The sequence below is a fragment of the Schistocerca gregaria genome, chromosome 2 (assembly GCF_023897955.1).
Source record: "Schistocerca gregaria isolate iqSchGreg1 chromosome 2, iqSchGreg1.2, whole genome shotgun sequence".
NCBI classification, from domain to species: domain Eukaryota; kingdom Metazoa; phylum Arthropoda; class Insecta; order Orthoptera; family Acrididae; genus Schistocerca; species Schistocerca gregaria.
Window position 1 is genome coordinate 1,030,630,523 of NC_064921.1, and position 17,034 is coordinate 1,030,647,556.

The 17,034-nt window shown below is 41.5% G+C and overlaps 1 protein-coding gene across 12 annotated transcripts in view; it reads left to right on the forward strand.

Annotated features, from left to right (window-relative positions):
• LOC126335549 (ankyrin repeat and fibronectin type-III domain-containing protein 1) overlaps nt 1-17,034 on the forward strand; it is a 643,576-nt gene that overhangs the window by 595,815 nt on the left and 30,727 nt on the right. For all 12 annotated transcript variants that reach the window (XM_049998941.1, XM_049998944.1, XM_049998940.1 and 9 more), the window contains one exon: nt 1,714-2,281. In XM_049998941.1, coding sequence (XP_049854898.1) covers nt 1,714-2,281 — 568 coding nt within the window. The remainder of the gene's footprint in view (nt 1-1,713; nt 2,282-17,034) is intronic.

Sequence of the window (17,034 nt, forward strand, 5' to 3'; positions counted from 1 at the left end):
TTGAGTTAAAGACAGGCACATAAACCTAGCTATGTGGTGAGTTTTTAACTTTACTGCTGAAAGTATCTGAATTCTTATTTCTTCTTTTGTAGTGAAATTATATATCTGTTTAAATGTTTGTTAATTGTAATGATGATGATGAACAGACAGCAAACACAGGAATTATCTACATTTCACACAACAACAGATTAACTGGTACAGTTCAGTATTATTTGATGTATTGACGAGTTTCACTCATCTGCTAGCCAACACAAAGTGGTATTGATGCTGGTGCTGAATGGTACTTTCAACCTTTAATGTGTTGCCACCAGGGCAATGGATGTCAGAATTCTTCTATTCGATGAGCAGAACTAGTCAATACATGAAGTAATAAGTGGCCTGTGGTGCTTTATCTGTAAATTAAAGAATAGTTAACTAGTGACGTGTAAGTATATAGTTTACATAACCTCATTACTGAACACACTTTAAAAGACGTGGGTTTAATTCCCTGTCTGGCCATCCAGATGTACGTGTTCCATTATTTTTCTAAATCAATTAAGGCAGAAGACAAAGGTTTAACATCCTGCCAGTTATGAGGTTATAAGGGACAGAGCACAAACTTGTGGGGAAGAACAGAGAAAGCTATCAGCCTTATTATTTTCAAAGGAAATGTCCCAACATTTACATTAGGTGATTTAGGAAAACGACAGGAAATCAGTGTCTGAAATACCAGACGGGGATCTGAATTACTGTCCTGTAGAATGTAAATGCAGTGTCTCACTACAGTACTGCCCCACTTGTTTCTTCCTCTTCCCTGTCCAATATAAGAATGTACTTTGCTCTAATGATGCAATTGTCAGTGTGATGTTAAATCCTAATCTTCCTTCCTCATTCATCAATGAACATAAAAAAAAGAGAATGATGTGTGTTGACTGTTTAAACCAGAGGTCCCTTTTGAGAGTAGCTAGAAACATATTAAGATTTAGTGATACAAACCTGATGACTATACTGCTGATACAACAGAGAAAGGGAAAATGTTAATATAATTTTTTCCTGATGATGTCACAGATATAATACATGAATATAAATATTCCTTTAAAGTGTAACGAGCTTCTGTTGTTCAAGTCAGAGACTGTCATCACAGGCATTATTTCTCACAAATTATGCCATTATTCAAAGGAGAATACAAGCATCACATTTTCAACTATCGTTTAACATAGCAGAATTAAGTAGCATAAAATTACCAGTCAGCTCAAAACAATTATGTAGTGATGATTTTCTGCATGCTGTTAAGTGGATAGTACTGACTCACACAGTGCTTTACAAGCCATTATTGATGAGACATAGTTCTTTCTTATGAACTCATTGGTATTTGTTATCTATTAATATTAACTCTGTATATTTGCAATACAAGGTTACACAATTCAGAAATGAAGTGAGCTGTCTTTTATGTTGAGTGTAAGATCTTATATGTAGGTAGTTCAGTATTTTCTGTACACGTTATGGCTGATATTAGCAGACTTTTCATGGTTTTCTGATAATTAATTTTGCCTCATGTACTGATTGCAGTCTGTATATGGATATATGGTGCTTTTTGTAACCCAATGGAACTAAGAAAATTAATCTGAGCCTATTTATATCAGTTTGTACAGAATAATTGTTTCACAGCCTACAGCAGCATAATATTTAAAATAGTTTAGACCCAGATTGTGACTTTTCCTTATGTTTTCATAGGCATTCTCATCATCAGAGGTAGCAGCAGCTAAAGACAGATTGGCACAACTGCAGGAGTACCAAGGACAGTTGAATCTTGCATGGAAGGGTGCTCGGTGGCTCATGGATGTACTGACTTTTGCTCGGGATCGTGGTGGCGGACCTCATGCTGCGACACCAGGAATCCCCATCAGATCATTACTTGCACGTCGCTCGTCAGGAAGTGCAGAAGACAGCTGTGGTGGAGGTGACAATGAGACAGGGTGTGGCAGTGGTGCCAGTGTTGTTGGTGGTGCTGGTGGAGGGAGCCTGAAACGTAGTTTACTGCAGTTACCACCCCGTGATCCAAAGTTAGTAAAGTCAAGTGCTAGTCGTGGAAGCTGGCCTGGACCAGGGAATGCAGCTGCAGGAACAGCCTGCTTGCTAGCAGGGACAGAGCTTAGCAAAAGTGAACAGCATCTTAGTTCTGGACAGCAGCAGCATTCTCATTGCAGTGTTGTGACTGTAGCAGCTGGTAGTGACATCAGCAACTGCTCTAGTTCCAGTGCAACCAACACATTAGCTAGTGGTGCTAGCTTCACCCTTCCAAGTAAGCATACTTTAATTAAGTGCATCTGTGATATGAAGTGTTCCTTTTACTATATATATCACTCAGTTAATGATAATAAAGGAAATTCAAATTACAAAATCTCAGTATAAACACAAAGTTAACAAAACTAAAATGCAGTACAGAAGCAGCTGTTTGTGTTCCTAAATCATTAAGTATTAGCACAATGTTAGTATGAACACACCACACTTAGGTAGATAAATTGTAAGATTTTTAGTATAAAAAAATCCATTTTTCAGTATATAAAGAAGAGACAGAACAAAGAAAAAATTAGAATAGGTAGAGCGGGGAAAGGGGTAGGAAATAAGAAGGAAGATAAATCACTCAGATTCTTACATATGGAGTGAGGGAGGAGTTGGAAATTGCTATGCCACTTTATAATGTGTAATGGACGGTACTCTTTAGCACCACTGTCATTTCCTCACTTCCCTGATTGTCCAAAAGACTATGTAAGAACTTGAATTTCCCTGGTTGTCTTGTCACAGTGGTTTCATGAGGTACGCTGCCTAACTTTTCTCTAAATGTAATAATGTGTGGAAAGTTCTGGTATTTGGGAATAAAGGAAACAATTCACCAAAAGTGAGCTCCCTGCCGCCGTTGGATAAGCAGCTGCCAGCAGAAAGTCGTATACTCCTAGCTCACTCATTTGTTGCATAGTTTAATTTTTAATTTATTTGCATATTTTTGGTACTTGCATTGTTTAATTCATAAATTTCAGGCATATTATAGTATTTGAGAGTTGTAGCATCGCGTTTTAGTACCTAAATAGTGTAAAATCGCGTAGTCTCCTTCCGCTGCCAAGCAGTGTGTCAGCAGTGCGCAAGTAGCAGCATTACTGCATTTACTAGGCAGCCTTGTATTTTAATAACCGTTTAAATTGTGTGTCGATTTGTTTGTGCTCTCTGTAGATTAATTCAGATGTTCTTTGCACAACAGTTTTTAGCATGGATAGGGACTGCAACTACTGGGTTCAGATGCAGGCTGAGTTGGCATCCCTTCACTCCCAGCTTCAGGCAGTGTTAGCTTTGGTCACACAGCTTGAGGCTGTTGCCAGTGGGCATCACTGTGAGGGAGCCGGATGGGGGTTTGTCGGGGACGGCCAGCCCGTCCCATGCATCCCCCGATCGGACTACGACTGTGGCTGCCCGGGATACTGCCCACATTGAAGCTGATTCCTCACCTGTGGTATGGTGGGGGGTCATCTCGAGGTGTGGCAGGGGGCGAAAGACATTCCGGAGGGCTGAACGGAAGGCCTCTCCAGTTTGTCTGACGAATCGGTTTCAGGCTCTGTCTCCGGTTGATACTGATCTTCGGCGTGACATGGCTGCTTGTCCTATTCCAGAGGTTGCCCCTCAGTCTGCAAGATCCGGGCAGTCGCAGAGGGTGGGCTTACTGGTAATTGGGAACTTCAATGTCAGGCGCATAATGGGTCCCCTTAGGGATATGGCAGCAAGAGAGGGGAAGAAAACCAATGTGCACTCCGTGTGCATACCAGGGGGAGTCATTCCAAATGTGGAAAGGGGGGGGGGAGTCATTTCAGATGTGGAAAGGGTCCTTTCGGATGCCATGAAGGGTACATGGTGCACCCCTCTGTAGGTGGTCACTCATGTCGGCACCAAAGATGTGTGTCGCTATGGATTGGAGGAAATCCTCTCTGGCTTCCGGCGGCTATCTGATTTGGTGAAGGCTGCCAGTCTCGCTAGCAGGATGAAAGCAGAGCTCACCATCTGCAGCATCATCGACAGGACTGACTGCGGACCTTTGGTACAGAGCCAAGTGGAGGGCTGAATCAGAGGCTGAGACGGTTCTGCGAGCGTGTGGGCTGCAGATTCCTCGACTTGCACCATAGGGTGGTGGGGTTTTGGGTTCCGCTGGATATGTCAGGAGTCCACTAAACGCAACAAGCAGCTACACGGGTAGCAGGGGTTGTGTGGCGTGGACTGGGCGTTTTTTTTAGGTTACATGGCCTCGGGCTAGTACAGAAAGGGCAACAGCCTCAAAGGGTGCGGTGCAAAGTCAGGAGATGCGGGGACCAAGCAGCAATCGGTATTGTAATTGTAAACTGTCGAAGCTGCATTGGTAAAGTACCATAACTTCATGTGCTGATAGAAAGCACTGAAGCTGAAATCGTTATAGGTACAGAAAGCTGGCTGAAGCCAAAGATAAATTCAGCCGAAATTTTTACAAAGGTACAGACGTTGTTTAGAATGGATAGATTGCATGCAACCAGTGGTGGCGTGTTTGTCGCTGTTAGTAGTAGTTTATCCTGTAGTGAAGTAGAAATGGATAGTTCCTGTGAAATATTATGGGTGGAGGTTACACTCAACAACAGAGCTATGTTAATAATTGGCTCCTTTTACCGACCTCCCGACTAAGCAGCATTAGTGGCAGAACAACTGAGAGAAAATTTGGAATATATTTCTCATAAATTTTCTCAGCATATTATAGTCTTAGGTGGAGATTACAATTTACCAGATATAGACTGGGATACTCAGATGTTTAGGACGGATGGTAGGGACAGAGCATCGAGTGACATTATACTGAGTGTACTATCCGAAAATTACCTCGAGCAATTAAACAGAGAACCGACTCATGGAGATAACATCTTGGACCTACTGATAACAAACAGACCCGAACTTTTCGACTCTGTAAGTGCAGAACAGGGAATCTGTGATCATAAGGCCGTTGCAGTGAGGGACGGGAAAAACCCACTGTGGTTCAACAACAAAGTTAGGAAACTACTGCGAAAGCAAAGAGAGCTTCACTGCAAGTGTAAATGCAGCCAAAACCTCTCAGACAAACAGAACATAAACGATGTCAAAGTTAGCGTAAGGAGGGCTATGCGTGAAGCATTCAGTGAATTCGAAAGTAAAATTCTATGTACCGACTTGACAGAAAATCCTAGGAAGTTCTGGTCTTACATTAAATCAGTAAGTGGCTCGAAACAGCATATCCAGATACTCCGGGATGATGATGCCATTGAAACAGAGGATGACACGCATAAAGCTGAAATACTAAACATCTTTTTCCAAAGCTGTTTCACAGAGGAAGACCACACTTCAGTTCCTTCTCTAAATTCTCACACAAAAGAAAAAATTGCTGACATCGAAATAAGTGTCCAAGGAATAGAAAAGCAACTGGAATCTCTCAACAGAGGAAAGTCCACTGGACCTGATGGAATATCAATTCGATTCTACACAGAGTACGCGAAAGAACTTGCCCCCCTTCTAACAGACGTGTACCGCAAGTCTCTAGAGGAACGGAAGGTTCCAAATGATTGGAAAAGAGCACAGGTAGTCGCAGTCTTCAAGAAGGGTCGTCGGTCAGATGCGCCAATCCATAGGCCTATATTTCTGACATCGATCTGTTGTAGAATTTTAGAACATGTTTTTCGCTCGAGTATCATGTCGTTTTTGGAAACCCAGAATCTACTCTGTAGGAATCAACATGGCTTCTGGAAAAAGCAATCGTGTGAGACACAACTCATTTTATTTGTTCGAGACCCAGAAAATATTAGATACAGGTTCCCAGGTAGATGCTATTTTCCTTGACTTCCGGAAGGCGTTCGATACAGTTCCGCACTGTTGCCTGATAAAGTAAGAGCCCACGGAATATCAGACCAACTGTGTGGCTGGATTGAAGAGTTTTTAGCAAACAGAACACAGCATGTTGTTATTAATGGAGAGATGTCTACAGACATTAAAGTAACCTCTGGCGTGCCACAGGGGAGTGTTATGGGACCATTGCTTTTCACAGTATATATAAATGACCTAGTAGATAGTGTCGGAAGTTCCATGCGGCTTTTCGCGGATGATGCTGTAGTATACAGAGAAGGTGCAGCATTAGAAAATTGTAGTGAAATGCAGGAAGATCTGCAGTGGATAGGCACTTGGTGCGGGGAGTGGCAACTGACCCTTCACATAGACAAATGTAATGTATTGCGAATACATAGAAAGAAGGATCCTTTATTGTATGATTATATGATAGTGGAACAAACACTGGTAGCAGTTACTTCTGTAAAATATCTGGGAGTATGTGTGCAGAACGATTTGAAGTGGAATGATCAAATAAAATTAATTGTTGGTAAGGCGGGTACCAGGTTGAAATTCATTGGGACAATCCTTAGAAAATGTAGTCCATCATCTAAGGAGGTGGCTTACAAAACACTCGTTTGACCTATACTTGAGTATTGCTCATCAGTGTGGGATCCGTACCAGATCGGGTTGAAGGAGGACATAGAGAAGATCCAAAGAAGAGCGGCGCGTTGTGTCACAGGGTTATTTGGTAACCGTGATAGCATTACGGAGATGTTTAGCAAACTCAAGTGGCAGACTGTGCAAGAGAGGCGCTCTGCATCGTGGTGTAGCCTGCTCACCAGGTTTAGAGAGGGTGTGTTTCTGGATGAGGTATCGAACATATTGCTTCCCCCTACTTATACCTCCCAAGGAGATCACGAATGTGAAATGAGAGAGATTCAAGCGCAAACGGAGGCTTTCAGACGGTCATTCTTCTCGCGAACCATACGCGACTGGAACAGAAAAGGGAGGTAATGACAGTGGCACGTAAGGTGCCCTCTGCCACACCGCCACACACAGTTGGGTGGCTTGCGGAGTATAAATGTAGATGTAGATGTAGATGTAGAAGTGCTGCATCCTTGATAGAGAGGCAAACAAAACTTATGGAGTTTGGCTAGCTTTCAGAAAGTAGTTCTTTTTTCTAGCTATAGGAAAAACATGCACACACACACACACCACACACACACACACACACACACACACACACACACACACACACACACACAAATTTGGGGGGGAGGCGAGTTACCTTACCTTTTGGTCGGTAAGATTACGGGAGTGAAGGATGTGCTGCAAGGCTAGCAACCATCTGCACAGCTCAGGAAAGCTGCTGGTGATGCAGAGGATCCAGATCATGCTGGGTTGTGAAGCATCCATTGCGTTGTACTCTGCTGTATGTTGTGCCACTAGTTGACAGCTGGTTGGTTGTCATTCCAATGTAAAATGCTGTGCAGTGGTTGCAGCAGGGCTTGCATATAACATGGCAGCTTTCACAGGTAGCCCAGTCTCTGATGGGATAGGATAAGCCTTTGTTGGGACTGGAGTAGGTGTTGCTGAGTGGGTGGTTTTGGGAGGTCTTCCACAGGATTATAATCCTTGTGGTAGGAGATTGGGGGTGGGAATGGCATAGGGGTGGACTAGGATATTGCGGAGAATAGGTAGGTAGCAGAACATCACATCGGATAGGGTTGGAAGTATCTTTGGTATGATATCCCGCATTTCAGAGCATGATAATAGATAATCAAAGCCCCAATGAAGGATGTGGTTCAGTCATTCCATTGAGGGTCAAGGGATGCTTCTTTGTGCTTGGTTCTTGGAATGAATGTAAGGATCAGGTGTACGTGAGGCCATGACACAGGATCTGTTTGTGAAGTAGGTCTGGAGAGTACTGTCTGTCTGTGGAAGCCTTTTTGAGGCCTTCAGCATACTGGGCAAGGGAGTTCTCATTGCTGCAGATGCATCTACCACAGGTGGCCAGGCTGTATGGGAAAGATTTTTTGGTGTGAAAGTGATGGGACTGTCAGAGTGTAGATACTATTGGTGATTGGTGAGTTTGATGTGGAACAATGTGCGAACGGAGCCATCTGAAAGGAGGAGATTGACATTTATGAAGGTGGCATGATGGGTGGAGGAGGACCAGGTGAAGTGGATGAGAGAGAGGTGTTGAGATTGGGGGGGGGGGGGGGGGGGAGATAAGGTGTCCTGGCCTTCAGTCCAGATTATAAAGATGTCATCAATAAACTTGGACCATACGAAGGGTTTGGGGTTTTGGGAAGCTAGGAATGTTTCCTTTAGGTGGCTTGTGAAGAGGTTGGCAAGGGAGGGTGCCATTAGGGTGCCCATGGCTGTGCCACGAATTTGTTTGTATACCTTCTCTAAAAAGATGAAGTAGTTATGGGTTTGGATGTACAAGGAACAAGGTGTACAAGGAATGAAATGGTGGGTTTGGAAACAGCAAGACATTGGGAGAGGTAATGTTCACTCATGGTAAGGCCTTGGGCTTGAGGATACTGGTGTACAGGGAGGTCAATTAGGGAACTGGGAGGTAAGGTTGTGGTGATAGTGGAGAGCCAGTGCAGGAAGTGGTTAGTATCTCTATTGTGGCAGGACAGTTGGTTGGATATGTTGATGAACAAGGCTCGATATTCTTTCGGTGGGGGCACTGTAACCAGCCACAATCGGGTGCCCAGGATTGTTAGGCTTGTGGTTTCTGGGGAGCATGTAGAAGGTGGGTGTGTGGGTTGTTGTTGGGATGAGTAGGGCGATGGATTCAGGGGAGAAGTTCTGGGAAGGGCGTAAGGATTTTGGCAGGGTGTGGAGGTTATGTTGGACTTCTGGCAGAGCTGGTAGGTGGAACTGTCAGACAATGGGCAGGGACCCTCTGCCAGGTACTAACTCCAGTTCATCACACAGTGGTGGAATATTTGTGTGCTGGGAAGATGATAAGGTCAGTATGTATTCACCCAGAATTCCACTAGCAAGCCTCTCGATGGTACACACTATCTCTCTTGTAATGCTTGCCACTCAAGGTAGTTAAGTGTCTCCAAGACATTCTTATACTTCCTGAACAAACCCATGGTGAAATGCGGCTTTCTTATTTGTATCTTTTATATTAAGTAAGACCTAGTATGGGTTATAGACTGACAAAAAAGTAATAGAAATTGGTTGAATGAGGGTTTCATAAGGCAACTAGTTTGCGTGATTATTCCAGTTTATCACCACACCCACCCACCCACACACACACACACACACACACACACACACACATTATGCTATGCCTCAATAGATGAGCAATGTATTATACTCATTTGTGTTGAGGATCAAGTGCCAGCCTCTGAGCAAGAGCTAATCCTCTGCAGATCTTTGTACATTTTGATACAATTTTCTGGCATGGTAATTTTTCTATATATAAGATCAATGTCTATAAAAAGCCTGAGAGCTTTAGCATTATCCACCATATTGTGAACATTAACAGTCCTGTAACACTCCTTGATCAGCTGAGGACCATGGTTCAAATGTGGCTGTCATTACCTACTACTAACTGGATGGATGAACAGAGCTGTTTATTGAACTCTTACTGATCACTACAGTGGAGAATTTTGTTAAACAATAAAATTAAAGCATCAAAGCATAAAATGTGTTCCATAATTCTACAACAGATATCTCTCGGACAGTCTTCTTCAAACTGGAAATGCCCTGCACATTTTTATTCCAAAAACTTATGATAAACTGCTGCTAGAAATGGAAGAAGTTCTTTCACACATCTATGAAAATGAACATGAATACAAGCAAAGGAGGGAAAGGAAAAACAACAATTAAAGTATATTAGAAGACAAAAACACTAAGAAAAAGCCAAAGGAATAAAGCAAAGGGGTGGAGAGCTAATGGACAGATAAAAATATGAGAAGATAAGAGGGAAAATGATTACATGAATAAAGGAAGAAAAGAACAGACATAAGAGCAAAGACTCATACAGCTGCATTGATGACAAGGGCTGAGCACTTTTTTTTTTCTGGATAAAATCTAGGTTTGGAAAACATAATATTGAGAGAAGAGAAACTAATGATACAAATGCTATAAATAAGCATGGCTGTTACGGCATCATACTCTAGGGAATTTTCAGCAACATAATATAGGGTTGGGAAGGGAGTGAGACAGGGTTGCAGCCTCTCCCCGATGTTATTCAATCTGTATATTGAGCAAGCAGTGAAGGAAACAAAAGAAAAATTCGGAGTAGGTATTAAAATCCATGGAGAAGAAATAAAAACTTTGAGGTTTGCCGATGACATTGTAATTCTGTCACAGACAGCAAAGGACTTGGAAGAGCAGTTGAACGGAATGGACTGTGTCTTGAAAGGAGGATATAAGATGAACATCAACAAAAGCAAAACGAGGATAATGGAATGTAGTCGAATTAAGTCGGGTGATGCTGAGGGAATTAGATTAGGAAATGAGACACTTAAAGTAGTAAAGGAATTTTGCTATTTGGGGAGCAAAATAACTGATGATGGTCGAAGTAGAGAGGATATAAAATGTAGATGCAATGGCAAGGAAAGCGTTTCTCAAGAAGAGAAATTTGTTAACATCGAGTATAGATTTAAGTGTCAAGAAGTCATTTCTGAAAGTATTTGTATGGAGTGTAGCCATGTATGGAAGTGAAACATGGACGATAAATAGTTTGGACAAGAAGAGAATAGAAGCTTTTGAAATGTGGTGCTACAGAAGAATGCTGAAGATTAGATGGGTAGATCACATAACTAATGATGAAGTATTGAATAGGATTGGGGAGAAGAGAAGTTTGTGGCACAACTTGACCAGAAGAAGGGATCGGTTGGTAGGACATGTTCTGATGCATCAAGGGATTACCAATTTAGTATTGGAGGGCAGCGTGGAGGGTAAAAATCGTAGAAGGAGACCAAGAGATGAATACACTAAGCAGACTCAGAAGGATGTAGGTTGCAGTAGGCACTGGGAGATGAAGAAGCTTGCACAGGATAGAGTAGCATGGAGAGCTGCTTCAAACCAGTCTCAGGACTGAAGACCACAACAACAACAGCAACAATATAGGGTGGCACTAGTGTGCACAGTGTACCTAAAAATCTGACACTCTTACTAAAATCTTTGTGATAATCATGTCAGTTTACAAGAGTGAGCACAATATGATAAGAAATGGACATGTAAAAGTAATAAATAAATGAGGCTGTAATAGACATCACTGGGTTTGGTTTGTGCAAGGGGACAATAATAAGAGGTTAAATCATGAGACAGAAAAAGTTTTATTTATTTAGTGAGAATATTGTAAGTTGCAAGCAGACTGGATAATGGTGGTACTATAATAGGTAGTATATCAAAATTGAGTCATTAAGTTGACCTAATGATTTAACTATCCAACAATCAACTGGGAAAGTTACAGTTTTGTTGGTGTGGGTGTGACAAGACATCCTGTGAAACATTATTAAATGCCTTCTCTGAAAACTACCCAAACAAATAGTTCAGAACCCCACTCATGATGGAAATATATTGGATTGGATAGCAACAAACAGACCTGACCTCTTTGAAGATGTCCACATTGAAACTGGTATCAGTCACCATGATGTGGTTGTGGCAAACAATGATTCTGAAGTACCTAGGACAACTAAAACAAGCAGAAAGATATATATTTTCAGTAAACTAGATCAAAAATCAGTAGTGTTAGAGCTCAGTGCCGAACTTGAAACTTTCAGCATAGGACAGGACCACATAAAAGAACTATGTGTCAGGTTTAAAAGAATAGTTGACCATGCACTGGACAGATATGTACCCAGTAGAATAGTTCATAATGGGAGGGACCCTCCATGGTATACAGTCATTGTAAAGAAACTTCTAAAGAAGCAGAGACTACAAACAATGGAAACTCCAGAATGAGATTTTCACTCTGCAGCGGAGTGTGCGCTGATATGAAACTTCCTGGCAGATTAAAACTGTGTGCCTGACCGAGACTCGAACTCGGGACCTTTGCCTTTCGCGGGCGAGTGCTACCGAAGCACGACTCACGTCTGGTACTCACAGCTTTACTTCTGCCAGTATCCGTCTCCTACCTTCCAAACTTTACAGAAGCTCTTCTGCAAACCTTGCAGAATTAGCACTCCTGAAAGAAAGGATACTGCGGAGACATGGCTTAGCCACAGCCTGGGGAATGTTTCCAGAATGAGATTTTCACTCTGCAGTGGAGTGTGCGCTGATATGAAACTTCCTGGCAGATTAAAACTGTGTGCCCGACCGAGACTCGAACTCGGGACCTTTGCCTCACGCGGGCGAGTGCTACCGAAGCACGACTCACGTCCGGTAGTTCTGCAAGGTTCGCAGAAGAGCTTCTGTGAAGTTTGGAAGGTAGGAGACGGATACTGGCAGAAGTAAAGCTGTGAGTACCGGACGTGAGTCGTGCTTCGGTAGCACTCGCCCGAGAAAGGCAAGGTCCCGAGTTCGAGTCTCGGTCGGGCACACAGTTTTAATCTGACAGGAAGTTTCAATGGAAACTCCGGTTAAGAATATTAACAATGCGAGGAAAAGACAGATTGCTTCTTACCCTAAAGCTGATACATTAAGATGTAGATAAGCACAACTAAAAGACACTTACACATTAGCTTTCGGACTCAGCTGCTGGAGATGGTCGTCATGTGTTCGTAAGGTGTGCTTGCTTGTGTGAATGAGTATGTGTGTGTTTCCTTTTTTTAACAAAGGCTGTGGCCAAAAGATAATGTGCCTATCTGCAACTTCATGTATCATCTTTACATAATTAGCAAACTGTCTTTCCGTTATAATGTTGAAACAGGGGCTACTGCATAATAGGTGGAAAACAAAGCATTATATAAGGATTATAGATAAAGAGATGCTGAATAAATGCTGAAAGACAGCAATGCACAAAACATTCAATGACTACAGCAGCAGAATATTGTCAAATAATCTTTCACAAAACCCAAACAAATTCTGGTCATGTGTAAAGAATGTTAGTGGCACCAAACGTAGTGTCCAGTCCCTAGTGAATGAGAGAGGAATTGAAACTGAGGGCAGGAAAGCAAAAGCTAAAGTGCTAAACTCCTAATTATGTTCCTTTGCTTAGAAAAACCCATTACAATTGCCCAATGTAATCCTCTTACCACTGAAAAGATAGTGAAATCAGCATTAGCATCAGTGGAAGTGAGAAACAGCTGAAATTGTTAAAATTGAACAAAGCTCCATGGCCTGAAGAAATCCCTATCAGATTCTATACTGAATTTGCAGCTGAATTAACTCCTCTTCTAACTATAATCTATCATAGATCCCTCAAGCAAAAAACCATGCCTAGCAGTTACAAGAAGGGAGAGGCCACAAGCATCCGCAAGAAGGGTAGCAGAAGTGATCCACAAGACTAATTTACAATATCCTTGCCACCAACTTGTTGTAGAATCTTAGAAAGTATTCTGAGCTCAAACATAATGAGATATCTTGAACAGAATGATCTCCTCCATGCCATCAAATATAGATTATGGAAACATCAATCATGTGAAACCCAACTCACATAACATACTGAAGGATTTGAATCAAGGAGGTCAGGTAGTTGCAGTATTTCTTGATCTCCAAAAAGCGTTTGACTTAGTACCACACCTATGTTTATTGTAAAAAGTTTTATCATTTGCGATATGAAGCGAAATTTGCGACTGGTTTGAGGAATTTTTGGTAGGGAGGATGTAGCATGTTATCTTGGCAGGTGAGTCATTGTCAGATGTAGTAGTAAATTTGGGCATGTCCCAGAGAAGTGTGTTGGGAGGCTTCTTGTTTATGTTGCATATTATTGACATTGTGGACACCATTAATAGTAACGTCAAACTTTATGCAGGTGATGCAGTTGTTTATAATGAAGTGCTGTCTGAAAGAAGCTGTGTATATATTCAGCCAGATCTTGATAAAATTCCAAAGTGATGCAAAGATTGGCAATTTGCTTTAAATGTTCAAAAATGTAAAACTGTGTGCCTATAAAAGGAAAAAAATGTGTTATACTATGACTTCAATATCAATGATTTGCAGCTGGAATCTGCCAACTCATACAAATACCTAGGGGGGTAACACTTTGTAGGGGTATGAAATGGAATTATCAGGTAGGCTCACTCATGGGTGAAGCAGTTGGTAGACTTTGGTTTATTGGTAGAATAACAGGGAAGTGCAATCAGTCTGCAAAGGAGTTGCTTACGAATGTCCCATGTGACCCACTCTAGAATATTGCTCTAGTATGTGGTATGCATACGAAATAGAACTAATAGGGGATGTTGAACATAAACAAAGAAGAGCAGCACGAATGGTCAAAGCTTTGTTTGACCCATGGGAGTGTGTCACAAATATGCTGAAGAAACTGAACTGGCAGACTTTTGAAGATTAATATAAACTATCTCAAGAAAGTATACTAACAAAGTGTCAAGAACTGGCTTCAAATGAAGACTCTAAGATTATACTACAACCTCTATGTATTACACAAAAAGGGATGTGAGTACAAAATTAGAATAACTGCAGCACACACGGAGGTGTTCAAACAATCATTCTTCCTGAACTCCACACATGACTGAAACAGGAAGAAATCGTAATTACTGATAGAATATGACATTCTCTCTGCCACACACTTTATGGTGGTTTGCAGATTGTATATGTAGATGTACAATCAAGGATGATTTCTGACTCTCAGAAACTCAAACAGCACTAAGGGTTTATAGATAGCTAATAATTCATGAACATGCAAGCCACTATTCTGAAATGTTGATATAGTTTGTTTGATTGATTGACTGATTTTTTATTGGTACAGTTTAAATGAACAGCACAAATTGTACAATCAATATTCGACAGATCAAAATAGGGGTAAAGTTATATTTAATATCAGCAAACAGAAGTGAAATCAACTAGGTAAATGTTCTTATAATTTAAGTTTATCAGTAATTGTTGAAGAACAGACCAAAATAAAATTATAGTAACACACTTTAAGACAGAGAGAAAGAGAGAGAGGGAGAGGGAGACGGAGGAGAGAGAGAGGGAGAGAGAGAGAAACGAATGACACACTGTGAAGGAATTATCCAAATGGTACAGAAATCGGTGGGTGTGATGTACGTGGATGGACATACAAATGATTACAATTTCAGGAAAATTAGATGATTTATTGAAGAGAAAGAGCTTCAGAAATTTAGCTAGTCAATAATAATATGTTCATCCACCACTGGACATTACGCAAGCATTTATTCTGCCTGGCTTTGACTGAGTGAGTTGTTGAGTGTCGACCCGAGGGATATCATGCCAGTTACTGTCCATTTGGCATGTTAGATCATCAAAATCCCAAGCTCGTTGCAGGGCCTTGCCCATAATGCTCTACATGTATCCAATTGAGGAGAGATCTGGCGACCTTCATGGCCAACATAGACTTTAGCAACGAATTTTGCAAACACAGTCACAAGCCATAGAAACTCACACTATGTGTGAGAGTGCATTATTTTGCTGAAATATAAGTCCAGGCTGGGCAGTAAAATGGGGCATAGAATATCCTTGACATACTGCTGTGCTGTAAGGGTGCTGCAGATGACAACCAAAGAGGTTGTGTTATGAAAAGAAATGGCAACCCAGCATCTACAGACATTTCTTTGCTGGTCATCAGGGCTCAGTTACAAGCAGGATAATTAGGCCATTTTTTCTGAAATTGTAATCACTTATTCATCTGTACATGTAGATCACATCTAATCATTTCCATCCCATTTGGATAATTCCTTCATGATGCTTTTTCTCCCCCTTAGAGTGCACATAGTATCAGCAGACTAGCAGTTGCATTGAAATTAGGTATCTATTCTTACAATTAAATTTTTATCAGAAATTCTTTTACATGATAAAAGCAGTGCCTTATTAGAAATGCTTTTAGTTTAATTTAAAACTGGGTATGAAGCAATTTTTATTTCCTTTGGAATTTTATTGTGTAATATGACACAAATATTAATTATATTTCTTTAATAGGATGTTGTTTCAGAATATGCTTGGTGTATGTTTGAGGTAATGAGAACCATAAAGGCCCAAAAACTCAAACACACTAGTTTGAGAAAAATAGATGTTTGGGAAAACCTAACTTTTAGACAAATGATTCGTCTCATAAATCTGACTTGTTTTATAACCATGCGTGACCACTGTCTCTGGCTGCTGGTGCCAGACTGTGAGCAACTGTACATGATGGGAGAAGCCATCTGGGTGGTGAGGGTAAGTAGGAGGCTGGGGTGGGGAGCGGGATGGAGAACAGGGTATGGGGTGGGGGATGGTGAAGTGCCGTTGGTGGGAGCTTACAGGGGTGAGGTGGAGAAAGAGTAGGGCAGCTAGGTGCAGTCTAAGCTCACGACTACACCTAGCTGCCCTACCTTCTCTTCACCTTGTCCCTGTACGCTCCCACAAACAGCACTTCACCATCCACCACCCTATACACTGCTCTCCCTCCCCCTCCCCATCACAGCTTCCACCTTACCTCCATCACCCAGATGGCTTCTCCCATCATGTGCAGATGCTCACAGTCTGGCTCCAACAGCCAGAGACAGTGGTCATGCATATGTGAATTGCAGTTGTGGGAATCTGGGTGTGTATGTTGTCTATTTCAGAAGGAGGCCTTCTGGCCAAAATCTTGCATGTTTAGTAGTCTTTTCATAATGCCTGCCTGCAACTCATCATTTCCACCATATGGTGATTAGCCGTCCATCCTTTTCGTAATATTGTCATTATTCAGTTCTGGATTTTCCATTCACTTATATGTAGGATTCTATTGATTAGTAATATAAATTGACAAAATATCTGTATACAGGCTAATGACATAGGTCTAGTGATAGGAATCAGAATGTAAATAACCAATACTAAATGCATCATACACTCAGTTACCTATTCCAGCACTTCATGGTCCTCATTATCTTCGTTTTCATTAAATACATTCTGTGGCTTGAGGTACAGATAAAAACACCGATTAACCTCTGATTATGAAATACTGGTACTATGTATTTGATGTAGACACTAAATTACATTGTCAGCCCCAGATAACAACTGAGCAATGCAAATCAACCAAATTATGCTCTGCTGTGCTTTAGGCCCCTATGAAACTGAATATACACGAAATCTGTGAGACACTTTTTCATGAATATTCATATA